This window comes from Lutra lutra, chromosome 8, assembly GCF_902655055.1.
Source record: "Lutra lutra chromosome 8, mLutLut1.2, whole genome shotgun sequence".
Lineage (NCBI taxonomy): Eukaryota > Metazoa > Chordata > Mammalia > Carnivora > Mustelidae > Lutra > Lutra lutra.
In genome coordinates this window covers 89246128-89272642 of record NC_062285.1, presented here as the reverse complement: position 1 = coordinate 89272642, position 26515 = coordinate 89246128, and the positions used below count along the sequence as shown (strand labels likewise).

The following is a 26515-nucleotide window of genomic DNA, read 5'->3' as shown; positions in this document are numbered from 1 at the left end:
TCCTGCTTTGTGGCCTCGCTTTCTGGATGTGCTTAGAGAAATGGAAACACAAAACAGAAGTGACCTGCCTGGACTTGACTCAGCAAACAGCGGAGCTTCCAGAGCCCCAGGAGCGACCCCTGAGGAGAGGGTGGCGTGTAACACGTGCAGCAAGCACGCCTGCTCTAGGGGCTTTGCCACACTCCCTCGTTGAACCCACACAGCAGACTTGGAAGGTAGATGGCCTTTGCATTTCACAGGGAGGTTAGGGACATGTTCAAGGTCACCAGGCCCAGAGGGGCAGGGCGGCCTACATCTGCAAGTCTGTGCCTTCCCCACATCAGCCTGCCTCTCTGAGTGAGCAAAGTTGAACACCCTCACAGACACTAAATTTATATTTCCTGGCCTCCTCTTCCAAAATGGATGCACTAATTACTGGCCATTTTTTTTAGTAATACTAATCATCAGGAACACATTTTTCAGTGTTGCGTTTTCTCTTTCCGCGTACTACCGAAATAAAGCATTGCTCAAACCCACAGGATAAAACCCAGCGGGTATGAGGCCATGTAAATTAAGGAAAGTTCAGGAAGACATTACACTACACCAAAAGAAACAAAGTGTTGATTAGGGACTTATTTTTGTAAGCGATTAAAATATGAATCATTAAAATAGGACTGTATTTCAGGCTCTGTATCCTCCTCTCATCAGAGACGACATTACCATGACTACTAGGTTCAGATTAGAAGTGCTCCAAGCTTTCCCAGCTTAAAAAAACGCACTCGTGTGTGCCACAGTTCTACCTTCCCTAGAACATTCTTCCAAGTCTGGAGTGGAACCCCTCTGCATCCTCACACCCATGTCATCATCAGGAAATGCCCAAATGACATGCTTGCCTTCAGCTCTTTAAAGTCTTTTGCTTTATTGAATCCTAATAGTAAATAGTGTCACTAAGTCATACTTAATACCACCCAAACTTGAAGGTGGAGGAAGGAACAAAGTCAAAACAAAGATACCAAGGCACCTCAGGAATCACTTAGAACAGAACATCCTTGAACTTTATTTGGTACAAGTGGTCTGCAGAAAAAAAGAAATTAATATGGAGCGTTTCTCAGGTTCAGACAGAATTTAAAAGAAAAAAATAATTTAGCAATAGCCCAAAATATGCAGTTAAATTAAGTTGTTAATTAAAGTATCTGTTAAAGATGGCTAAAATTAGAGACAAAAGCCCATTATTTGGTACAATTGCTGATTGCATATCTGTATGTGGAAGGGCGTAGGGGGACAGTCAGGAAAGCCTGTGGTATTTTAAAGATTAATCATCCACCTGCATTTTTGAACTTGGATCTAAGCCAGAGGGGTGGGACAAGACCATGGCAGGTTTTTGAGGACTTTTTTGTGGTTTGGGCTTTTTTTTTTTCCTAATTAACTACTCAGTGGACACTTTAAATACCAAATATATCAGAACAGAGGGCCCTAGCTCAGACCAGCCTCTACCAATCTCCTCAAGGGGCTGACATCTAGAGATGATTTTCTGGAGACGGTAGAGCTTTGGAACAATGGCTGTGTGTATTTTTAAAGGAGGTAAGCATCCCAGAATGTGCCAGTTCTTGAGAGGGTATCTTCAATAGTTAGCTCCTCTGACCGGACTTGTGTATTTTTTTCATCCTCATTCTCTTCCTGCTTGGGATTAGGGTGGGTTCGAAAGGCAATTTTTTTTTTTTTTTCCTGTTGGAAGAGCTCTCTGAAGAACATATGAATTGCCATTGAAACATTAAAAATTTTCATACTAGTGACTGCATAATCCTTCTTTAGTTAATCTGAAATGCAAGCAAAGATTGAAAAGAATATTTTTTCACAAGAATAATAGCAATAAATTGGAATCATTGAAATGTCCAGTAAAGTCTGGTGCATCCCCGTGATGGGCCCTCATTTTGCAGCCAGTGGAGCAGTTCAGTAATGTGGAGGGAAAAAGAGAGATACAAAACTAGGACAAGCCTGATTCTAACTCTAAAACCATAGATGGATGGTGGGAATAGGACTTTTTTCTCTCAGTGATAGGATTATAGGTGATTTTTGTTTTCTTTCTGGTTTTCGGCACTTTTAAAACTTTTTTCATATATTACTTGCACAGTTTCAAAAGTCCAGTGAAAAAAACAATCACATGGCTCCAATCCTCTGAGTGTCCCCTGTGTGCTCAGGGGGGTGGGTAGCACGCGGACCTGGCTCGCTGTACATCTTCAGTCCAGCACCACCCAGAGAGTCGAAGCTCAGTCTGTTCACTGAAATATTCCCATTGCTCTAATTCTCTTTCCTTTTTCTTTCCAGGTGATGTGCTCTATGAACTCCTTCAGCATATTCTGAAGCAGAGAAAACCTCGCATTCTTTTCTCACCGTTCTTCCATCCTGGAAACTCTATACACACACAGCCAGAAGTCATCCTGCATCAAAACCATGAAGAAGGTACCAGAGGAGGCTTTCCTTTCCTTGCGCGAGGTTTAGACAATCCAAGGGATGCTGTTGCTTTATTTGATAAGTTGTTCTTATCCACGTGATTCATTTGTCCTTGAACCCACATGTGTTGAGTGCTCGCTGTATAGAAGACACCGAGGGAAACGCTGGCATGGAAGAGAGGGACTCTTGGTTCTCTGCTTGTCCTAAAGAAATGAGCTACAAGGATGAGTATCAGAGCATAGCTGTAAGAGTCAGTGGGAGGGAAAATTAGATCCTGGCCCAGGCATCAGGGTCAGCCTCACGAAGCAGGCGGTTCTGGAGGCTTCCTTGCTGGCCCAGCAGAGTTCTGGTAAGCAAGGATGAAGTGGGGAGCCCTCCAAGCAGAGAGAACAGGTAGGATGGAGTGAGTCCCTGAAGTAAGGGAGGCCACAGATGAATTGGGTTATAAGGCTTATCCCCACCCCCCACCCCCGCAACATTTGTTCTGGAAACTGTCAAACAAGAGAGATTTCTCCCAAATAGATAGAATGAAATAAATAAACCCCTGTGAGCCATTACCCCATTTCAACAGTGATCAACATTTTGCTTTTGCACAGCTAGTCCAAGCCAGTTATATTGGACCCAGAATGGAGAGGGCTTTGATGAAGGACAGTAATGGTGGAGGGGGGGGGGGGTCTTTGAAAATCTGTGAGTAGAGTGTAATAAAAGCTGGGGGAGCAAGACAGACTCAAAGCCCGTGAACAACCAGGGGTTCCTGCTTCATGCACTGAAGGCGGTTTCTTACAATGTGCTCAGCCTAGGTGCCTACTTCACATGTGCCTGGTAAGTCCCGGCAGTCCTAAAGGCACCGGTAGGAAACAGAAAGAAAAGACCAGACTTGAACAGTGCCTCTGGACATCATTCCAAAGCATGTGTTTGGGTGCAGATCTAGGTTCTTAAAATATTACTTGGTTCAGCGATGCCTCGTGCCTCCGAGAAGCGTGATGATCACTTGCGTGCTGGTGGGTTAGACAACAGACCTGGGGACGCAGAGTAACACTTTTCAATGTGTCCTTTGTCTTAGGACTGGATTTCTCGGGGCCTCCAATCCTGGTTCCTTGGGGTGTTTCCTTAGATTGATTGCGCCTCCTCAAGAGCAGGGCCCATATTTTTGTTTTGTTTTGTGGTTGGCAAATTAAAAAATGAGAAGTTATTTGTTTTCTTAATTAACACTTCACAAAAGAGAGCCTGACTCCAGGCGACCGACTGCCATCCCTTCGTTGTGCCAAGTGGCTCACAGCAGGCCTCCTTGCTTTCGTGAGGGAGAATAAACGAGTAGCTCTTGCCTGCTCCCTGCCTGTTTCTCTCATCCTTTCTTCCCCCGGCTTTACCCTTGCTTAATTTAGCAGCTGCCTCCCCTTCCCACCACCCTGCAATTCGGTTTCTCTGTTCTTTTACTCTTCCTGCCATGTACATTTCCGGCTTGCATAATAGCCAACATCTATGCCAGAAAAGAGGAGGTGAGTTTACTGAAGCTTGACATTAAGGCAAGAATCATATTATGTAGCTTGCCTCCTTGGATACAAAAGGTGTGTGATGGGCTTTTTTTTTTTTTTTTTCTTGTCCTCCCGTCTCTCTCTCCTGTACTCATTATTTAAAAAAAAAAAAAAAAAAAAAAAAAAAAATCCCATTTGGAATTCCTATTCCCCTTTTTATTCCCAAATGCATTTGGAAGCTTACAGTCTCTCACCACACATGCTTCCGCCTTGAATTGACTCAGAAGTAGGTGTTTGTTGGTGTTCTCGTTTGTAGGAGCTAATCAATAGAGAAAGCCGGGCTGACTCTCAGAGCTACCCTCAGACCAAGTAAATACAGATGTGCTGCTTCGTGTGCCATAACGAGCTATGTATGCTCTCAAGCATTAGGATGTCAGTGGCGGTGACTCCGTAGGTAAAAGGATGACGCTAATGAGGCCAAGGTCAAGGGCTTCATCACCCTGGGGACCAGTGAGCTTGGCCTCAGAGCCGGCTCTTAAAAGTAGCGTGTTCTCAGAGACCATTCCTTAAAGCCATCAGCCAGGACTCAAGACCGGAGGGTCCATGCCTGTTTAGACACGGCGCATTCTCTCAGGTGAGCAGGTGGACATGTGAGAAAGGAAGTTTAGGTCTTTGTCGGAAGCTATCAGCTGAGAAGAGCTGTGCGGGGCACGGAGGTGATATGCACAGGCCACCTGTCACCCGACTACCGGGGATGACAAGGGGACCCTTCAGAAAGGAGAATCAGCCAGTACGAGGTCCCTACCTCCAAAAACCTCCCACCTCATTCCTTTTTCTCCACCAAAAAAAAAAAACAAACTATCCAGCTCAACATGACCGGTCTGTAGAATTAATGCCACCACACTTCCTTGTGAATGGTAGAACACTAATATGGACATTTGTGAACATACAGAAAGATCCTGGAAAAAAAAAAATCTGTAAAGTGAGATTATACATATTGAATATTCTGTCCCTTGGGGTCTGTTCCACATCACTGGGGGCACAGTCCTTTGAAAAAGTGTGTTGCCATTGACCTGACACAGAGCTAATATGACAGGAAGGAGAGCAGGAACATTCCAGAGGAGAGCAGACATGGCCCCTCAGCGGCCTGGCACAGTGAGGCATGCAGAAGGACGTGCAAAGACAAAGCCTCATTTACCCCCTCCCCGCGACTGCCCCTCATCACGGCCGCCAACTTAACCGGTTCAGACATTCATCATTTCACAACGGTAATTGAGATCACAGTCCAAACATATCTTGTTGAATCTAGCAGCAGTTCCCCACACAGCCCCTGTGAGTGCCTGACATTGAAATCTCGCCGTCCTCCCAGGCAGCCTTGTGGCAGTGCCCGGAGCCAGGAAGTGGCTTCAAGGCTCCCCTCCAGACTCTGAAGGGTGAAGTAGGCTATCCCATGAAAGCCACTTACCCTTTATTTTGTAAACAATTGTTAATCTCTGTGTTGTACACGATTCTGAAACCGTGTGGTGCCTGGGGTGAAGCAGTCCTCCACTGACCGCCCAGGTTTAAGAGAACCAGCATGGGCACCCTCTTCCCTAACTGACTTTTGAGAATAGAGTGTAGTATTCTACAAGGAAGGCAGCCTTGTAATCTCTCACCCATACCGAGCCACTGTGACAGGGAGACAGGATTCCTCCAGCAGGTACGCCGGGCAATAGTCACAAAGCAGGACCACCCCGGACCACCTGGCAGGCACGGTCAGCTTCGATCATATTTTTTAAAGGATAGGGTTTGGAAGTCAGGAAACCAGGCTCGAATCCTCTATTCTGCCAGAACAAAGCGTAAGGGCAGACTTTCTCTTCTCTGGCCCTCAGTTTCCCCAGTTGTGAGACGGGTTAGACCGAATGTTCTCAGATCTCCTACACTCCCAAATCCTACATTCCCTCCAAAGTCTGGGTCTCTCTGGGTGATAGGAAGATGAATGGACCCATTCTCTACCTACCATCAGGGCTTTGGGCAATTAAAATCCAGAAAATCTAAAGTGTGTTTCGCTTGGTGTTGCTCAGAATCAGTTAAACATCTCTTCCGTCCTCCCTTGTCTCACCTTACTGGGACCTACTGGTAATATTACCCCTTTTAGTGGTCAAACCAAGACTGGCACCATCCCTTTATCTCATGACCGAAATTCAAGTGGATTCCTTTTCTTTTATTGTTATGACTCATTTTATCTGCATAATATGAATGAGTTAAATGTTAGGTAGATAGTTTTATAGGAAGGAAACAAAACCAAGAAATGATACTGTTTCTTTCACCAAAATGAGGAGGTAAAACATCTTTACAAATTACAGATCAGCAAATGATGATAAAATAAATATATTCTGTCACCCACAGTCATAATATCAAGTACTTTTGACACCTTAGATTCTAAAACCAGTTACTTCTAGTTCCTGTGGAATAATTACAAGAAAGGTTTGGTCCCTAAGTATATATTCGATCTCTAGTAGCCCTCCTGGTGTTAAAACTACTTGCATAGTGATTCCCTAAAAGCTCATTGAGCAGTACAAAATATGCTTCCAGTTGAGCTAGTCTCCAAATGGGGCCAGCTCCACAGAGTTATCCTGTCGGACTGGACAGGCTCCATTCCGTAGAGCGAAGGAACAAGAGTTGCATTGATCCTATGCTCTCATCCCAGGACCCCTGTGGGGGACCCCCTTATAATATACATCAGCTCTCTAGACCCACCCTCTCATGTGTCCTATCTAAGAGAGTGGGAGGTGATTTTTAATCACTTTCATTTGAAAATATTCACACATGCAGTGTTGTGATTGTTTCTGTAACAGTGGACACCCTTTGAAGACATATGTGTTGCTCGGGGGGAGCTCTGTCACTTGGTGGGCATGGAAATCCTAAGTGATAGTGAGAACCTTCAAGCGCCAAAACAACAGACCTCAGTTCTCTATCCAGCCATATGTGGTAATGGCCCAGAGAATAGAGAGGAGTCATTGCTTTGTGGAGAGCAAGGAGGGTGCCATGCATTCTGCAATAGCCCAGGGATTTTCATCTTTGGGGTTGCTTTATTGAGGGAAATGTTTCCCCTCCACCTCCAATCCCCTCTACTGCCAAATCCAAGTGTCCAAAGACTACTTTGGAGGAGGGAAATCTTACACAATTTTAATGAGATAATTAAAGAAGATGAGGTGTGTGGATTTGCTTTGTAGGAACAAAGTAATAGCTAACATTTATGGTGTGCCAGGCCCTGTTCTAAGCTCTTAGGTGTCCAGATCACTTCATCTTCATAACTACCCTATAAAGAAGGTACTGTTGAAGTAAGTCAATCGGAGAAAGACAACTATCATATGATCTCCCTGATATGAGGGAGAGGAGATGCAACATGGGGGGTTAAGGGGGTAGGAGAAGAGTAAATGAAACAAGATGGGATCGGGAGGGAGACAAACCATAAGTGACTCTTAATCTCACAAAACAAACTGAGGGTTGCTGGGGGGAGGGGTGTTGGGAGAAGGCGGGTAGGGTTATGGACATTGGGGAGGGTATGTGCTATGATGAGTGCTGTGAAGTGTATAAACCTGGCAATTCACAGACCTGTACCCCTGGGGATAAAAATATATGTTTATAAAAAATTAAAAAAAAGAAAGTACTGTTATCCCCATTTTACAGATGAGGAGACAAAAGCTAAGAGCCTCCAGATCACATAGCTACTGGTAGCAAAACTGAGACTTAGCCCTGGGTCCACTTAGCTCTCATGCCCGTGTTCATTCCATTGCAGCAGGAATGAACCAACCAAAATAACATTTTTGTTCATGTGTTTTGTGCAAACACCCTGAAAACAGGACAAAATACGGAGCAGTGAGTGGAATTGGGGAGATTAGGAGGCCAAGCCAGGTCCCCTGACCAGGGTGTGGTGTGGCAGATGCCAGCAAACCTGCTTATAATTTTTCTGCCTCCTGGTACTGGAACCTAGGAAATCTAAACAGACGAGCAAAAAGGTCAAAGATAACTTTTTTTTAAATTTTACTTATTTCAGGACGCCTGGGTGGCTCAGTTGGCTAAGCCACTGCCTTTGGCTCAGGTCATGGTCCCAGAGTCCTGGGATCAAGTCCCATATCAGGCTTCCCCTGCTCTGCAAGGAGCCTGCTTCTCCCTCTCCCTCTGCCTGCCACTCCCCCTGCTTGTGCTCTCTCCATCTCTCTCTCTCTCTCTCTCTGTCAAATAAATAAATAAAATTTTAAAATATACTTTATTTATTTGAGAGAGCGAGCTCGAGCAGGGGAAGAGCAGAGGGAGAGGGAGAGAGTCTCGAGCACAACTCTGTACTGAGCCTGGAGCCCAACACAGGGCTCGATCTCTCAACCCCAAGATCATGACCTGAGCCAAAACAAGAGTCGGAAGCGTAAGCAACCCAGCCACCCACGTGCCCCATCATAGATGACTTTGGAGACACCAGTGTACGTCTGCCATTCATGGTGTCAAAAGCTCACGCTGATTCGGAGTGAATTAACCCACTGTGGATCTTTGACTGCCTCTGAATGAATGGACTTAGCATGAAGAAAATCCCCCAGCCCGTGAGAAATGTGAGTTCAGAGTCTGGCACTGGCTTCTTAGAACAGAGGCTGTCCTCCCCTTAGGAACTGGCTGGGTGCTGGTCACTCCTTGGGAACTGGTCCTTCAGTATAGCTGCTAAAGAGGCACCAGAGTAGATAAAGTTTGGAGCTGATCCAGCCAACCTGTTACAGGTGGTTGTAAAAACTTCCCTGAATCTCCAGTCTTGCTGGGATCATATTGACAAAGTGTCAAGGAGGGGCACCTGGGTGGCTCAGTCAGTTAAGCGTCTGCTCTCGGCTCAGGTCATGATCCCAGGGTCCAGGGATCAAGTTCCGCATCAGGCTCCCTGCCCATTGGGAGCATGCTTCTCCCTCTTCCTCTGCTTGCCACTCTGTCTGCTTGTGCTCTGTCTGTCAAATAAATAAATAAATAAAATCTTTAAAAAAAAAAAAAAAAGTCAAGGAGGCCATTGGCTGGGCTTTGACATTGATGTTAGTCTTATAATGCATGATGGAACCAGAGAGAATCAGGGAGGGGAGGTGTACACACGCACGCACTCTTTGGGTTCTAATCCCCGCTCCCCCATTTACTGGCTGTATGACTTTAGGCAAGTTACTTAACTTCCCTGTGTCTCAGTTTCCACCCAGAAAAGAAGGATAATGTCAGTACCTATTGAATGTGATTGATACAAGAATCACGTTAATATGGAAAATGCCCTCAGAGCAATAGCTGTCACAGAGCAAGTGCTCACTAAATGTTATTCATTACCATTATTTGGTATCTCTCACCATTGTTGGGTTGAGATTTTTTCCCTTCGTCTTGTCTTTTAAACCTAAAACAATATTGAATGGTGATTAAAGACACAAAACATTTCCCACCTTAGCCACTTTCAAGCTTACGTGCAGTTCAGGAGTGTTAAGTATATTCATGTTGTTGTGCAGTGGTTGGTTTTATTTCCTACCTCCAATCCCAGTTTTCCGAACTATTCCCATTCTCGTGACCAAGTGCACTTTGTGCAAACACCGCATGTGTGCGTCCCGGACGTCGGATGGGCCTGCTGCCTACGCACACCGTGATACCAGGACTCCTTCATGGACGAACCAGGCCCCTCTTTTCCATTCTGTGGGAAAACACATCAAAAGTGCCCATCTCGGGGCCCAGCCTGTTTTGAAAAGGAGCAGTGTTTGTGCTTTGGTACCCCGCGGTACCTGGCGCATGGTAGGCCCTCCATGACCCCTTTGGGAGACGTGTGTCTCCTCTCACATGCCAGAACCCTAAGATTAACCTTTTGTGCCCACTTTCAATTCGGGCATTCTTGGATCTGGCTGGAGATAATGAGGTTCCAGCAGACTAAGACCAGGCCCCAGTCTTGACTTCCTGTTTCCCCAGGGCACCAGGTACTACCGCTTCCCCTCGCTCCCCCACTTCTACTCCCCTCTAACTCCTCCACGCCTCTCTAGGGCCTCTTCTTCCTGCTTCACTTCCTGTATTTCAGAGTCTGGGGCTGCATGACCTTTTACCCTCTGACCCTTGTCCCCGGATGCGGCATTTCATTGTGATGGGAAAGTGTGGAGGCCCTGGGGTGATGGCCAGAGCCTCTTCATCCATTAGAAGGGGGCCTCAGTGTGCTTCAGGGAGGACCCGCTCACTTTCCAGCCTCCTCTGGCTTCCTCCAGTCCCACAGAGGCTGCTTTTAGCCCAGGGGCTAGCTGGCTCCTTGAAGCCAGAAGTTTCAGCGCCAGAGATCCCTAATATGCATGACTAACTCTCCCCAGGTAGCCAGGAAGTTTTCAAGAAACTTCCTGGTTCCCCTGGGGAAGTGCTGTCTGAGCCCTTTGAGATAAGGGGCCTGGGGCAGTTTGGGTTCACCTCCAGAACAGGAAGCCCTCTGTGATCTCCCTCTTTCCCCTCTACAGGGCTCCCACTGATCTCTGCCACCCTGAGCCCCTCCTTATAAATGATTCACAAGGTTTACCCCACAGGTCTAACTGGCTCATTTGAAATTGGGCCCACTGATTTCTTCATTCAGTTCTCTTGCGTGGCCCCTGTTGAGACCGAGGCTGGGCAGACTTGCTCCTGGGCTCTCTGGCACTGAGCTGTTGGCCAAGGCTAGAACACCAGGAGGCTGACTCCCCCGCCCAGGAATACAGATTACGCCTCAGAGTCCTGCAAGTCACCCACTTTGTTGCCTTCAGCCGCTTTTTCAGCAAGTGCTTCTAAAACCAGGAGCTCACACATCTGTGAATTGTAGACTGCAGACCCCGGCGTGGTTCTTCTTGGGCCCTCCAGGGAATTCAGGGACCATGGCAACTTGCTGAAGTGTATGGGCTGAATGGGCAGGCGGAGGGTCACTGGAGAGTCTCAGTGGAACCTCATGGAAATGGAACAGGGGGCAGAGCTGGGGGGTGTATCAATGTGCTTTGGTGGCCGTAAGGGGGTGGGGCTTAAACAGAAATGTATTGTCTCACAGTTCTAGAGGTTGGAAGTCCAAGATCAAGGTAAGGGTGGGGTCAGTTCCTTCTGAGGGCTGGGAGGCAGAATCCGTTCTGGGCCCTTCTCCTAACTTCTGGTGGTTTGCTAGGCATCTTTGGTGTTCCTTGACTGGTAGATCTCTGCCTTCACCTTCACATGGCATAATCCCTGTGATGGACTCTTAATCCTTGATATCATATTACAAAATATGTAATATTTTGTAATCCTTGTGTGGCAAAACATTCCCTTTCCAACCATGCAGTCTATGCCTGTCTACATGTCCAAATTCTTCTTTAAGTAAGGACACCAGTTATATTGGATGAGGGGCCCACCTGATTCTAATATGACCTTGGCTTAAGTAATGATATCTGCAATGACCCTATTTTAAATAAGGTCACATTCTGAGGTACAAGGGGGTTGGGACTTCAGCATATGGATTGAGGGGTGCGGGGTGAGGCCGGTAGCACAGTTCACCCCATAACAAGTGGGGGACAACCTAAGTGTGTGTAGGAAGTCTGTTCCGAACTGTGGCTGAAGGCCTGGAGCATTTAGTCTCCATAGTTCTTTATATTGTTTGTGGTTCCCACTAATCTTTTACAAATTCATGCTGGGAAGTGGTTCCTTCCAGAAGAATGTGGAACACAGTGGACTGAGGCCGATGAGTAAATTACCTGCTGGCTTGATTTGCATCTCCCCCGACTAACTTCTCTTCTCACCATCCATGGCCTTAGGGAAAGCGAGGTGGTGGAAATGTGATCCTGGGAAATGTGATCCTTCTTTGTGAGTTAGAAGCTTGAGCCTTTGCTCTACCCTGGAAATTTCCTACTTAAAGCCCACGACTTTAACCAAAGGCAGTTTTTGTTGGTTTGTTTTTAGTTTACTAGTTATTCATTCTTTACGACCTGATTAAATTGGGTCAAATTTTGATGACTTTAAAATAGACAAACTTTCCTAATAAGCAAAAGGAAAGAAGACAAGAAAAGGCATCCTTTTTTGTAATCCTCACACTGAAAGCCCTAATTTATTTGGGGCTATTTGGTGGCAAGAAAGGATTTTTTTTCGTATCTAAAAGAGGCCCACAAAGAGAAGGGCTTGGGGGTTAGAAAACACTTTCAACCAGAACGGGTTCCCTAGTAGTCCAAGGTCCTTCTCCCCACTTCTCTCCATGCCCACACTGACTACTTCACGTGTGGCTTTACCCTCCCTCTTTCTTGCGCATTTCCCTCCCATATCAAGACCTTCAGACTGAGGGCAATGTGGATAATTTCCCAGCTCTCCAGCTGGGCAATTCACCAAGAACAAACCCAGACATCAAGGCCAGACCAAAAAAATCTTCTTGTTTTAGACAGAAGACTCCTACATCTGGGGGATTTAATGCACCCACTGTCCGCTCAGTGCATTTCCTGTGTCCGGAGCTTCTCTGCCTGCCGGCTCTGGTCTCATAAGTTTCCACATGCTGTTGCCAACTTCTAATAACAGGGGCAGCAGGGTAGGAACGTCAGCGCCTACTCCATACGTGGGTGCATGCTTTGCAAACTGAAACAAAGCCGGGAAGCTCTCATTGCAGGCCTTTCAGCCTTGACAGTGGTTGTGCCCAGACCACCAGGAGCCTGGAATTAAATACCCTTGGATCCAGTTCTCTACCATTAATGTTATCAACTTCATCAAGTACTTCCTCTTTGAGTGGTGTCTGCAGAGAAGTAAATAAATCAAGCTTCTCCAAGTCCTGTTCCTGCCTGGACCCTGAGTCAAAAGTAAAATCTGAGTTGGATTATCCAGAGCACTGTCTCCCTCCTTCATTGTTCCCAAAGATCTGGGCAGGAACAGAGAGTGAAATCTCTCCAGGACGTTACATCAGTTCCTCTTTTACCCTTGGCATGAAGATCCTTCCTCTCAGAGTCCACCCCGACTTCCTAAGGCTTGCCCCGAGTGCACACCCATACCCTGAGCCTTGAAGCCCGACACATCAAAGAGAGCCTTCACGTGACCAGACTCCTGGCCAACGCCTGTGTCTGTTTTGAAATTTGTAAGACAGGAAATGGATTCAGGAAATAGGGTTTTTCAGTACATGGTCTTCATCAACCTTAAGCATTTCTAAACCTTAATAAGCTTTTAAGTGAAGGGAGGTAGTCTGTAAATGGCATTTAGAAGAAAATGCACAAAACTTGAAAACACAGCTGTCTTAGGTAGTTGCTTATCATGATCATGTTCTGTGACGGAGAAGAGATAAATTCGTTTTGGGGGACAGCAGAGTTAAGGTCCGTCATAGCCATGGGGAGAAAACTTGTCCTCATCCCCAAAAGATGGTAGATCATTTCTGTCATGCTCATGATCTCAGGCATTAAAATGAACTACATGGGCCTAATCAGTGACGTATCCTGTAAGCATTTATTTGCATTTGGGTTTAAGTGAAGAATTTAGTACTTGTTATCCTAATCTTTATCCTTGCAAGGTTGACTGAGTTCTTTAAAAAAAAAAAAAAAAAAAAAAAGGAAGAAAATAAAGGAAAAACACTTTTTATGCTGGAAAATATCAAACTTAGGCAAAACTCGAGGGAATTATTTAATGAGCCACCACGTAGCCATCACCAGCTTCAGTGATCAACTCATGACCAATCTTGTTTCCTCTGTGCCCATACTCTCTGCTTCACCATCACGAATTAATTTAAAGCAAATTCCAGATATATAGTTTCATCTGTAAATATATCAGTACAGGTCTGAAAAGAGAAGGACCCTTTATAAAATCATAATCACAAAGCCATCACATCACCTGAAAACTAACAGTTCTTCAGTATCATCAAATGTCTTATTAATGTTTACATTTTTTTCCAACTACCTCACATGTGCTTTTACAGTTTCCTTGAATCAAACAAGGGTCTATACATTGCAGATGATTGATGTGTCTCTTAATTCCCTTTCAGTCTGTGGGTCTCCATCCATATCCTTCTTGTGTACATGCTTGCGTGCACTCTCACTTTCTCTCTAGCTGTTTAAAAAAGAAGTTAGCCACAATTAGTATAGCTTTTCCTGTGTACATAGTGTATCTTTTTTCCCCCTCTGATTGCTTTCAGGATTTTCTTTTTTTTTTTTTTTAAGATATATTTATTTATTTATTTGACAGAGCAAGAGAGATCACTAGTAGGCAGAGAGGCAGGCAGAGAGAGAGGGGGAAGCAGGCTCCCTGCTGAGCAGATAGCCCGATGTGGGGCTCAATCCCAGAACCCTGAGATCATGACCTGAACTGAAGGCAGAGGCTTAACCCACTGAGCCACCCAGGTGCCCCCAGGATTTTCTCTTTATCTTTGGTTTTCAGCAGTTTGACTGTGAAGGCCTGGATGTAGCTTTTGTATTTATCCTACTTAGTATTTGCTGAGCATCTTAGATCTTTAAGTTTCCTGTTGTTGTTGTTGTTGTTGTTGCTACCAAATTTGGAGAGCATTTGGTCATTATTCAGATTTGGGGTTTTTTTTGTGGGGGGTTGGTGGGGAGGGGTTGGTCCCATTCTTTCTGTTCTGTCCTTCTTGGGTTCCAATTACATGTCCATTAAACCATTTAATATGTTATATAATGTTCCACAGGTCACCGAGGATCTAACTATTCATTTATTTGTTTCTAGTTTTTATTGATGGGTCTTCAGATTTACTAACCCCTCCTTTTGTCATCTCCAATCTGCTGTTGAGTACATCCAGTCCAGCCTTTCAGATGTTGTGTTTTTCAGTATTAGAATCTTCTTCTTAAGTTTCTGTTTCTCTTCTGACAGTCTCCATCTGTTATACCTCATTATGACCATCATTTCCTTCCAGTGATTACACTTATTTCTAATAGCTAATACCAATACCTAGGTGATCTTAGAGTCTGTTTCTGTTGACTGCATTTCCTCTTGATTATGGGTCACATTTTTCTGTTTTTTGCACATGTCCTGAGAATCCTTATTGAATACTGAACGTTATAGATGATACGTTGTAGAGACTTAGATTATGTTATATTCCTCTGAAGAATGTTGGGTTTTGCTCTAGCAGGTAAAAAACTAGTAAGTCACCTTGAGTTTGTAGAGGCTTGGTCTTACATTTGGTTAGGGCAGATCTATTTCAGTTTTGCCTGTAGTCCTCAGGCAAATCCCTTCAACCTGGATGTAGTCTTTACTCCTAAGGTGTGGCTGTTCTGGGATGATAGGCAGCCTGAGGTGTTTAGAGAGGCTCTCTTGCTAGGACTCAAATTCTCAATTCTGTCTCCAGTACAGTGGCCAGTAGCTGACGTTCCTGCTCTTATCTTTCAGCCATACAGTTGTTGCTTTCTACTGAGCTCTTTAGAGGTCCCCTTGCATGTATGCTATACAGGAACACATGTCAGGGATTTGAGGGAAATTTCTGTATTCTCCCTGAGACTCTCCCCTTTATATAGGATTTGCTTTCTTGATTTTTTGCCATTCTGGCAGCCCATATTCTATTCCCTGACAGATTATACAACTTCTGGTTCATTTTCCAACTGCCCCCTGCTACAGGGACTGGGGAAAACCCCCAGGGCTATATAAATTTGGATCTCTCTTGTGCAGTTCTCTTCTTTCAAGAATAAAATGCCCTTCAGTTTTCTCCAGCACCTTCAAATAACTTTTGTAAATGTATTGTATCCGGATTCCATCATTTCTGTATGTCGGAAGGTTAGTTTGATACAAGCCACTGTGTCATTCTGGAAACTGGAATTCCCTTCTCCTTTATCATAGAAAGGTGGTATCGTACCAAAATACTTCAGCTGGCTTTGCATACCTAATCATAGAACCTGGAGACCAGTCCTTGGCAGAATATTAAGACACTCCTCCTTCCATTTAATACCTGCCTGATCCTCCATTGTTTAGAGATACAGTATCATTGATTAAGCCAGGTTCCCACCGATAGCTATTCCAACAGGTAAGCAATTCTAAATTCTCGGCAACAGGTTACACAGTAGTTACAAAATAAACCCTTGCCTTCAAGCAGATGCTCTTTTAGTCATCGTGAACGACATATTCACTGTTTCACATAACCAAGATCCAGAGGAGTTCTCATTTTTCTGTTAATCATGTGTAAAACTTTAAGACACTACCAGCTCAGTCTCTGTTTACTAACCCTGTAGAGTCCTAGATTCCCTTTATGTGTTTGTCATATAGATATTGTCATAAGGGACAAAGAGAGGTATCTTTGACTTGCTTTACTCAGAGTCATGGACCAGAACAAGGACCTGAAAGCATGTGCATCCTTTAGTGAGAGCTCTGGGAACAGATGTGGCCAGAGAAACCTCATTAAGATGAGGGGAGGCACTGAAGAAAACTCCCATTTTTGTAGGCAGATTTTCATCCTTCCTCCCCCTAAGCAGGGACTCCTAAAGCCACGTGTGTGCCAGCCCCGCCCCCCCAACCCACCCACAACCCAGCCCACAGGACTGCTTCTGTTCCCGATGCTGTCCCTGCTCAGCTGTCACCAGCTTGAAAGTTCAAGTGGCATGCAATGGAGGCAGGGTTGGAGGTGTCCTTCCCTCCTTCTCCTTACTTACCTCTGCCTGTCTCTGAGCATTTGTAGGGTCTGTGAACTCAGAAACCAAGTGATCCTAAAGCTTCTTTCAAGTACAAGATTGCCAGTCTGTAAATGAGACCCACTGTCCGTCCTTAAAGCAGGTCTTCCCATCGCTTTTCCCCTTGGCTTCTACATATAGCAAAGTGGCAGATACTGTAACGGGTACCTAGATTCTAGAATCTTACTGGAGTCTGGGTCTCGTTCCCTCACTGGCTGTGTGTCTTTGAGTAAGTTGCTTAATTTCTTTATGCCTCCCATTTTATCACCTGTGAACTAGTACTGGTATTAGGATCTCCCTACTGAGGAGTATGATACATTCTGAACAATATAATCCAGTACCAAGGATATAGTAGCTACTTTAGTAGTAGAAATAATGGTATCATTAACCAATAACAACGTCCCAGAGGTATATACATTTAGTTATGGAAATGTAAGTCAGTGAAAGCATCTAGAAAGAAACCCTTAAGGACCCCAGAAGCCACATTGAAGAGTCAAGTAACCAAAGCCAAAGATAAAGAACACAGGTTTGGCTTCCCTGTGCTCACAAGCCACTAGTAAGTGCTTAATGGAATGCTTGTGGACATTCTTGGCCTGTCTACTGTAGGAAAAGAATTTCAAGTATGCGCACTTCAGTTGTTTTTTTAAGCAGTGGAAAAGACACTCTGTCTCAAGGGACAAACGGTCTGTCCGGCACACGCCCAGGCTCCACTCACTGTTCACTCCCTTTCGAACCGCGGCGAGGTCCCTCTCCTGACAGTTCACTGGGGTCAGTGATTGTCTCTCCCTCTGCTCCGCAGATAATTGTGTCCAGAGGACCCCACGGCCCCCAGTGGAGAACGTGCACCACAACCCCCCCACCATTGAACTGTTGCACCGGTCTAGATCGCCCGTCACAGCCAATCACCGGCCCTCTCCCGATCCTGAGCAGCGCCCCCTCCGGTCCCCCCTGGACAACATGATCCGCCGCCTCTCCCCGGCCGAGAGGGCCCAGGGGCCGAGGCTCCACCAGGAGAACAACCACCAGGAGTCCTACCCCCTGTCAGTGTCTCCCATGGAGAATAACCACTGCCCGCCGTCCTCCGAGCCCCACCAGAAGCCGTCGAGCCCCCGGCAGGAGAGCACCCGCGTGATCCAGCTGATGCCCAGTCCCATCATGCACCCCTTGATCCTGAACCCCCGGCACTCCGTGGATTTCAAACAGTCCAGGCTCTCCGAGGACGGGCTGCATAGGGAAGGGAAGCCCATCAACCTCTCGCATCGGGAAGACCTGGCCTACATGAACCACATCATGGTGTCCGTCTCCCCGCCCGAGGAGCACGCCATGCCCATTGGGAGAATAGCAGGTAGGTGAGCGCATCCCTCTGCCGCCCATCCAGCGTCCGGGGGGACCTGACAAAGCCCCCCTCTCTCCCCGGCCTTGCGGCAGGCCTCACACCGTTCCCAATTAGGCGCCCTCAAAGGCTCTGTGAGGGCAAGTGGAGGCTTCTGCCTGAATGAAGTGAAATCCCTAATGGGCTAGTTAATGAGCCCCTGGGATGGAGTAGTTAATGAGCCTCAGAAATGTTAAGAAACAAATGTCCTACGTCCAGCTTACAAGGAGAGTCACATCAGAATCATGGCTAAGCGAAAACATTTAAAATAAAAGGTTTATGAGCATGCTAATGGCCCTGTCTTGAAGTTTCCAGCAGCTAATTAATGACCAGGCACAGCATAAAGAACCTTTGTCTCCGATTCAGACCTGTAATTCCATCCTATGGGCAGTTACTCAATGGAGCCTTCACCTTGGGAGAAGGTGGGAGAGAAAAACACGATTATGGTGTCGGAGGCAGGTGATGCTGGGTCATTTGGACGAAGGAAACCACTCCCAAATTCTTTTACTTTTATGATGACAAGCCCACATTTGCTTCCCTAAGACAAGAAACCAGTGGAAACCAGAGAAAAAATCTACACGTTGTATTTGTGCTATTCTGCCCATAATTTACATGAAGTCATTCTCCAGACACTTAACCCTCTAGCCACATGGCCAGGGTAGCTCTCTTCCTGGAGCATCTCTCCATTCATGAGACATTTGTCAAACACCCACTATGCACAGGTAAATGCTTGAGGAAGTAGGGGGACAGAGTAGTGCTTTAACACAATTATTTCCTTGAGGAATTTAAAATTTCGTGGGAGAGACCGATGTGAAAACCACCCAAAAAACCACCCACCTTAAGCTATAAGGCAGGATGAAGTCAGTCCTGTGTCCCATTCATCCAGTGCATGCACACTTATTGAGCACTGACTGTGTGTTAGGATAACTCAGTGCTGTGGGAGCAAAGCAGAGAGAAGGAAATTTGGACCAGAGGAATGGAGGGAGGCTTTACAGGGAGGTGGCTCAGTGCTGAAGGTGGTTATGTGTTCAGTAGTGGAAGGGAGGCACGGAGACAGGAAAAGTCAGACCTGGTCAGGGCAAGGCAAGAAATGCCCCCTTCCTCCATGAGTGAGCACCCGAGGACAGAGCTCCGGCTGGCCCCAGGAAGGAGTGGTGCTCCTAACAACATGACAGCACAGAGTCCTACAGGCAACATTAACTGCCTCTGTCTTGACTCATTGTCCCTTTTTTGTTTAAATTCTTTGTTTCTAAATGTTTCTCTGGCTCCTAGTGTACCTCCAATGTTGCCTCAGTTTTAGTGTTACAAATCACTTGCATCAGGGGTGTTGAATCAAGAAAATGAAATTCCAAAGAAGTAGGACTTCTATGTTTGTGAAACATGAAATGATCTGTGTCCGAGATTTGATTCAGAATGATCCCCACAGTATTGGGGGTGAGTTTTGGAGGGGGGGTGTACATAAAATAAGACTAGCTGTGATGGCTACACTGGGATTCTCTGCCTTTATATATGTGTATATGTATGTATATATGGTTTTGTTTTGTTTTTTTCAATCTAAAAAAAGAAACCATGAAAAGAAAAGAAGAAAAATCAGGGGATTTATAAAGAGACAGACACCTTAGGCAAAACATGTGAATTTCCCCAGATTGTTAGAAAAGGAGGATGGGGTCAGGATATTACTGTGAAGAATATAAAAGACCTATCTTGTGTTTCCCAGGCCAGACCTTTCCTGTCTATACATGCCTTTCTTGTGTTGTTTCTTGCATGTTCTATACAGCAGGACTAGACATTTTGCAAATACTGTCTACTTATTTATAATTCTCAGGACAGCTCTTAGAGGCAGCTTACTATTGCGATATGCATCTTATGTGGAAGCTTCATTTGAACTGGGGAAGTCACGGAGGAGACAGAGCCCCAGAGAGCAACGGTCAAATAGGGGTTGGGTGATGACTCAATGGGACGGTCACGGCTATGCCATTGGCCACTGCTGGTAGGGCTGCCCTCGTGGGACATGGCTTCCCGAGCACTCTCTGTCCCGTCCACCTCCTCTGTCATGCCGTCTTACCGCAGACTTCCTAGGAATCTAAGATCAGCCCATATATCAGAAAAGTTATGTTATTTAGACATACAGAGTTATTTCTCCCTTGTTTTGTGGATTTATAAATATTAGAATATTAGTTTCTTAAAAATTGTGCAACTTTTTTTTTATATTATTCCTGAATATCAAAATTGTTCGGTGATGGATGTAGCCTCATCAAAGACACTCTGTCAACTATCATACCAGCCCAGTGATGGACCTTGGTACCCACGGATGCCCGGGCTCTCTCAAGAACACACAAAAGAGGGGAATCTAGGCTTTTCTTTGGGAAGTGCATTAACTTCTCCAGGATGAGAGAATCCCCACAAATTATTCATCTTTAATCCTCTAATGATACACTCAAAGGTTGAAAAATCTCCAGATATAAGTATTAACTAATTTAACCAAATCCAGCATCGGATTTAACCAAATCCATCATCTTGAGGGGGAAATGAGAGAGGTAAAAAGTCTAGAATCCAACACTTAGTCTTGATTCAAACCCTCCTTACTACAACTCCAGGCTCCTTTGTTTCCCTTGGGATATCCCTGTCCCCTCACTCCTACCCTTTTAGTTGTCATTTTGGACAGCTCAGATTCTTATAAAATTCTATTTAGTAGGGGTCGAGCTCATTGGGTAATTCCTATGTACAATTTAAAATTCTGGCAATCCTGAACAGGTAGAAATATAAATCTTGGGAATCCAAGTCCTTTAAAAATCTCTCCCTATTTCTTCCATTCTTTTTTTTTCCTCACTTTTTAATTTCTCAGAATTGAGATGTAGCATACAATTTAAAGGTGCAAAGCTATAATAGTTTTTTTTTTCTTTTTTTTTAAAGGTTTTTATTTATTTATTTGACAAACAGAGATCACAAGTAGGCAGAGAGGCAGGCAGAGAGAGGAGGAAGCAGGCTCCCCAATGAGCCGAGAGCTCAACACAGGGCTCTATCCCAGGACCCTGGGATCATGACCTGAGCTGAGGGCAGAGGCCTTAATCCACTGAGCCACCCAGGCGCCCCCAAAGCTACAATAGTTTACTTAGGTATTGGCCTTATAGGAAATTAAAATCATCAATAAAAGAAGTTTAGGAGGTAATGGCTTAAATACAAACCACAGATTAGATCTATTTAAATATAACATGTAACTTATTTCTAAAGGTATCCCCTTATTTTTCAATGGATAAGAAGAACTGTTGTTGAAGTTAATAAGTTAGAATAGCCACAGTTTATGGGAGAAAGTTTAACATGGAACACAGTGAAACAAGACCCCTATGTTCAAACTTTATTGGGAAGCCAATGGTGTGCGTAAGAGTGAACAAACTGCTTCTTTCTGGGCTTGTTTTTTGTTTGTTATGTTCATGAGGCTATTGGTTGCGGGGGGGGCGGTGGTAGGAGGTAGGGGGTCAGGATAGCATCTGTGAACCTTCTAGCCCTTTTCTCAGCCCACAAAAGTCTTACTGGCCTCTGCCTTGACCATGTGTTTCACATCCAAAGAGTCTGTTAGCAGCGCACACCATAAGGTGATGGGGTGATGCCCTGAGTCATGTTTTCAGTATATACTGACATTCATTCTTAGAAGTCAGTTATTTCAAAGCCAGAAGCGGCTTGTACGGATGAAGGCAAGGAGATGCAGGCACGATGCAGGCACATCCGGTGTCCAGCCTGGAGCCTCGTCCAGTGTTCTTTCCAAGACACGTGTTTCCTTCTGACCTGGGAGTCCAGAGCAGGGATTGGAAACTCAGGCCCATGGGCCAAATCAGCCACCACCTATTTTTGTAAATCAAGTTTTATTGGCACACAGCCACACCCGATCACTTGTGTCTGTGGCTGCTGTTGCATGCCAACAGGAGAGATGGTACAGCCAGCAGAGCCGAAATATTTGCAGACAACATGGCAGGAAGCATTCACTGCCCCCTGTTCTGTGACACTGTGGACTCATGGGTACCGTATGCTGGCAATCATAGGCAAATTGGAGGATGTGGAAGTCAAAAACGCTGTCCCGGCTCTCAAGGAATTCCTTGCCCTTTAGAGGATGAGACGAGCCTCAAACACGTAGAAGGAACAATAACAAGTGATCTAAGAGAGGAGACTGTAAGCTGTTCGCAGACCAGTCCTGAGTAGTTCCAGTAACATCATGAACAAAAGTAGAATACAGCTAAGTGAAAGAAACTGTTTCTTTGCATACTTGGATGGTGGAGTTAAATCATTCATTTGTTCCAGAATCATCATGTATCTCTCTTTGTGCTGGGCATTTTCCTAGGTGATAGGTATAGTGTCTCTAAATGCCACATTTTGTGTCTTTGCTAACCTAAGGCAATAGCCCCCTGACTTTATGCTGTCAAACCAAATAAGCTCCTACTTTGGTTTTCACAATAGACAGCTAAGTCTTAAAAAAAATTTTAAGTTGTTTTGGCTTTCTCTTAAAATTCTTCCATTCCGTTAAAACCTGAGTTACCAAACTTCCTGTCTGCTCATCCCCTCGTTGGTCTTAATCCAAAAATCTGCTAAGGAAGCAAACTGGTTTATAATCCATTCCTACTCCTTCATTTGCTGCACGCTTGGGGACTTCAGAGGTCTGTACGGATTTGCTGGTCCCAGGTCCGTGACCCATCCAAACAGAGACTATTTCTTTTCTGGTGCTTATCGCACAACTTTTGCTTAGTCCCCTGATACTCTTTGCAAACACGAGCTTCTTTGTGGTTTGTGAGGACATCACTGTTTGGTTGCTCCTGCAGCAGATAAGACCTAAAATTCCCCCCAGCACGTGCTCCCTCCACTCCCAACCCTCCTACCACACACGTCATAGCAGTCTTTCAGATCTTTAAAAAGACTTTCAAAAATACGTTTATTAACTCGCAAGGTCACGTTTTCAGCAGAAACAAAAGGATCCTAATCAAGGAAACATGGAGCCTCCTGTCCAGTTTCTTTGTCACCTGACTAAAACAATGTACTTTCCTGATTTGGTTGGACTGACTGGATGAGTTCTGTAGGCACAGAAATTCAATCCTGGAAGCCTCTAATCTTAAATCAGATGAGGAAAAATAAGCCTGAGACTCCAGGGTAAGCCACTGAAGGTGGGTCCTCAGGAACTCGAGGACCAGGGGAAGTAATTCCATCCTCTTCCTCTTGTTTCCATTCCTGCTTCCTCCCTAGCGGTATTTAGTGCTGGTGACATGGTTTCAAACGAAGCTCGTGGACTTTTTTTTTTTTTTTTTAATGAGCCTCGGGAGCAGCCTTGAGGGGAAAAAGACATTATAAAAGAGAAGCCTAAAGGGTTTAGTGTGACAGTGATGAGGGACAGCTTCCTCCCTGGGCCTTGGTGGTAAGGCAGACATTCATAAGTGCACCTTCGCCCGGAGGCATGTCCATGTCTGTTTTGAGGAAGGAAAGGACAGTACTGTGGGATGTCTCCTTCAACCAAAGGGGCCCAGGGTTTCAGTACCAGCTAGAAGAACTACATTATCCCACATCCTACATCAACCCCAGAGGGCTCCCAACTCAGGGTCCCAACCAACAACTGGCCTGGAGTGTTCCCCAGGAAGCAGTGTGGGCCCTTGGGAAAGCATGGACTGGGGAATAAGCAGGATTAGAATCCAGTCCTTGTGTCCTAGCAAAAGTGCTGACTGTCCCTGAGGTCTGCTTTTCTTCTCCATCATAATGAGAATACTAATACCCATTTTCCAGGTGCTTCGGAGTACTAATTTACAATATGTAAATACACAGCATCAGTCAGCTAATTACCAAACACTAAGGTCCCTTCTCTGTCCTGTTTCTCTTTGCTCTGCTACAGGGCTGCAGAAATGAGGGGAGAGCAGCAGGTACAGCAGCCCCACCACCAACCCGGAGCTGGCCGGGGCATTGACCCCGCAGGCCTGTGGCCTGCAAAGGGCACCCCTTCGAGGCGCTCTAGTTTCCTTATCTCCTTGGAGATTCACTTCTGCGCTCCCTCTCCCCTCGGAGGCTTTGCTCAGGAATGTCCCACATGGCTCCAGCTTCTCACACTGGCTGAGTCACTGCCGTTTATTTTCACTGTGAACTACTGAGAAATCAAAGAGCCCTAAGAGAGAAGGAAGTCTCAGGACAGCATTTTTAAACGATAAAACGGTAACAGCCACAGTGGCGGGGCGGAAAATAATAGAAGGAGCTTGAGGAGACTAGAAATTCCTGTTTGTGTAAAGGACACACATTTCTGTAATACAGCGTGACTGCCAGGAGGAAGGGGTGCCATTTCCCAGGCTGCCCCCACCTGAGCCTAGCAGGTCCCAGGCCCTGCAAGGTTCCAGCTGGGGGCTGAAGCTTTAAGCGTTTGCTTCCCTCCGGGGCAAGATCGCCCCTCGTGTAGAGCCACCGCTCTCATGCAGAGTGGCAACTTTTTATCTGGATGTTACTTACCTGTTTTGTTACTCCACACCTCATGCAACCAGACGTGCAAAGGGCCAGCCTCCCTGGCAGCTACAGTCCCTGTGCCCCCCCCCCCACCCTGCCCTCCCCCCCATGGAGTCAGGAAGCTGAGATCTACATTCCCCACCTTAGCCTCTCCCCGTACATCTTGCTGCCCCGTACATATGGTTTCTGTTTTCCTAAGCCTCAGCAGAGCACAGGCAACTGCCCACACTGTAAACACACCTCTGAGTATCGACACAGGGTTGGCTGCACTGGATTTCTCAACTTTCTGCTTCCAGGTAATGGCTGATCTAGAGTTGAGGACACGACGGGGTTGTGGGGGTTGGGGGGGGTGGAACTGAGCTATGCATGTTGTAAAGCCCGTGTTTCTATAAGCCGAGTTTCGCAAGCTTAGCACTCTTGATAATCAGGTCAGATGATTCTCTGAGGTTAAGGAGGAGGCTGACTTGTGCACTGTTAAGATATTCAGCAGCATCCCTGGCCTCTACCCACTAGAGGCCAGTAGCATCCTCTAGCCCAGTGGCAACAACCCAGATTACCTCCAAACATTGCGAAATACCTTCCTTCCCTACCAAACCACGTTGCCCCTTGTTTAGAGCCACTGCTATAAAGCAGAGTAGCAGCTTTCTGTTTTGTATTTTACTTACCTGTTTTGTTGCTGAACTTGACATAAATTTATTAATCTTTTCAGTAAATTGAAAAAAATGAAACAGGGACACTCATTGTCTGATGAGTTGGTGATCATACCCACAGAACTCAGCTGACAGACTTTCATTTAAAATTCCATTTGGGCACTTGAAACAACATAAAATTACTTTCTCAGAAGCTTTCCCAAAATTTTGATTAACCACCATCATTAAACATTTCCTTTGTCAATAACCTGATTTGCCCACTCAGATTTTTAAACATCAGTTTTGTCTGGCATGGTTTTTTCACTAGAAACCATGTTGGTTATGTGTGAATTGCCCATCTTTTTACAATCTCTGCTCCGGTAGCATGTACAATGAGTCTCTGGTAGGAGACAGACGTGGGAGGGAAAATATTTCTCCTTAACCACAGGAAGGGATTTTTTACAATGCCTTTTAGCTGTGGATACCCAAGGCACCTCACCCAGCAGGAAAGAGAGAGAATGTTCTCTCTCCAGCTGAAAAATGGCACTTCACTGGAGCTAAACCCTTTTCTAAACTTCCTCTCATGGAAGAAACAATCCAGATAATGGAAGTTTGTTTAAAATACCCACGTGCCTTAATACAGAAGACCCTTTAGTTTAAGAGAAATGCACTTAAAATTAATGAATACCTTGTAACATGAATTTTTTCACATGCATGGTCAGGCGTTTTATAATAGGATACTCTTGTATCTATAGAGTTTGGTGGGTTTTATCATATAGTAATATATGTGTATATATATAGTATATATATGATCAGAGAACGTTGTATCTGCAAATGTAGATTTCAACAGAACTGAAAAATTGCAGGAAATAACCTCCAAAGGATTTAGGGGACTAAAAAGGATCTGCCTCTTATTTCCTTAAAGTCTTAAAAAACAAAATAACTCCAATGGCTTGGACTTCAATTGTTTAAAAAAGAGAGAGAGAGAGAAAAGAAAAAGAAAAAAGAAATCTGTGGTCAGTTCTTTATAGTTATCATCTGGAATAATTTCTAACTAAAGAAACAAAACAATCAATAGTGTCATAAAAGTCACTTATATACTCTGAGTTTGAAACACCTGCTTTATGCCACAGAATTCCTGTTGCTACCTCCGTTAGTGACTGAGTAATTCAATATGTCTTGAATGTCAACATATTTTTATTACTCAGCTAAAGTTGGCTTTGCTGGTTTAAATGTCATTTAGAGTGATCAATTGGCAGCTTGTTTGGGGTTATTTTCACATTTATGAAAGGGAAAACTTTGCAAGAATCAAGTGTTCTTGAAACATATAGGTAGAGTCTGTTCTCTGGTAAGCCCTCCCCTTCATTCACCAGCCAAAGAGCAGATAACTTTCGAGATCTCTTTTATTAAATGGTTTACATAAAGTTCCGAGTTTGAGGCCTCTGAAAAGCCAGCATGGTAGCCCAGGGCGGGTTAAGCCCTTCCTTGGAGAAATGGTCTGATTCCCATGTGTGGGAAATGCAGTGAACCACCAGAGCAAGACAGAAGCCGCAGAAACAAGGAAAGTAAAAGTGCACA

General features: G+C 45.1%; 1 protein-coding gene across 3 annotated transcripts in view; it reads left to right on the top strand.

Annotated features, from left to right (window-relative positions):
- The window catches only part of ETV6 (ETS variant transcription factor 6), a 235346-nt gene that overhangs the window by 196043 nt on the left and 12788 nt on the right, over nt 1-26515 (top strand). For all 3 annotated transcript variants that reach the window (XM_047743284.1, XM_047743286.1, XM_047743285.1), the window contains 2 exons: nt 2305-2439; nt 17277-17822. In XM_047743284.1, coding sequence (XP_047599240.1) covers nt 2305-2439; nt 17277-17822 — 681 coding nt within the window. The remainder of the gene's footprint in view (nt 1-2304; nt 2440-17276; nt 17823-26515) is intronic.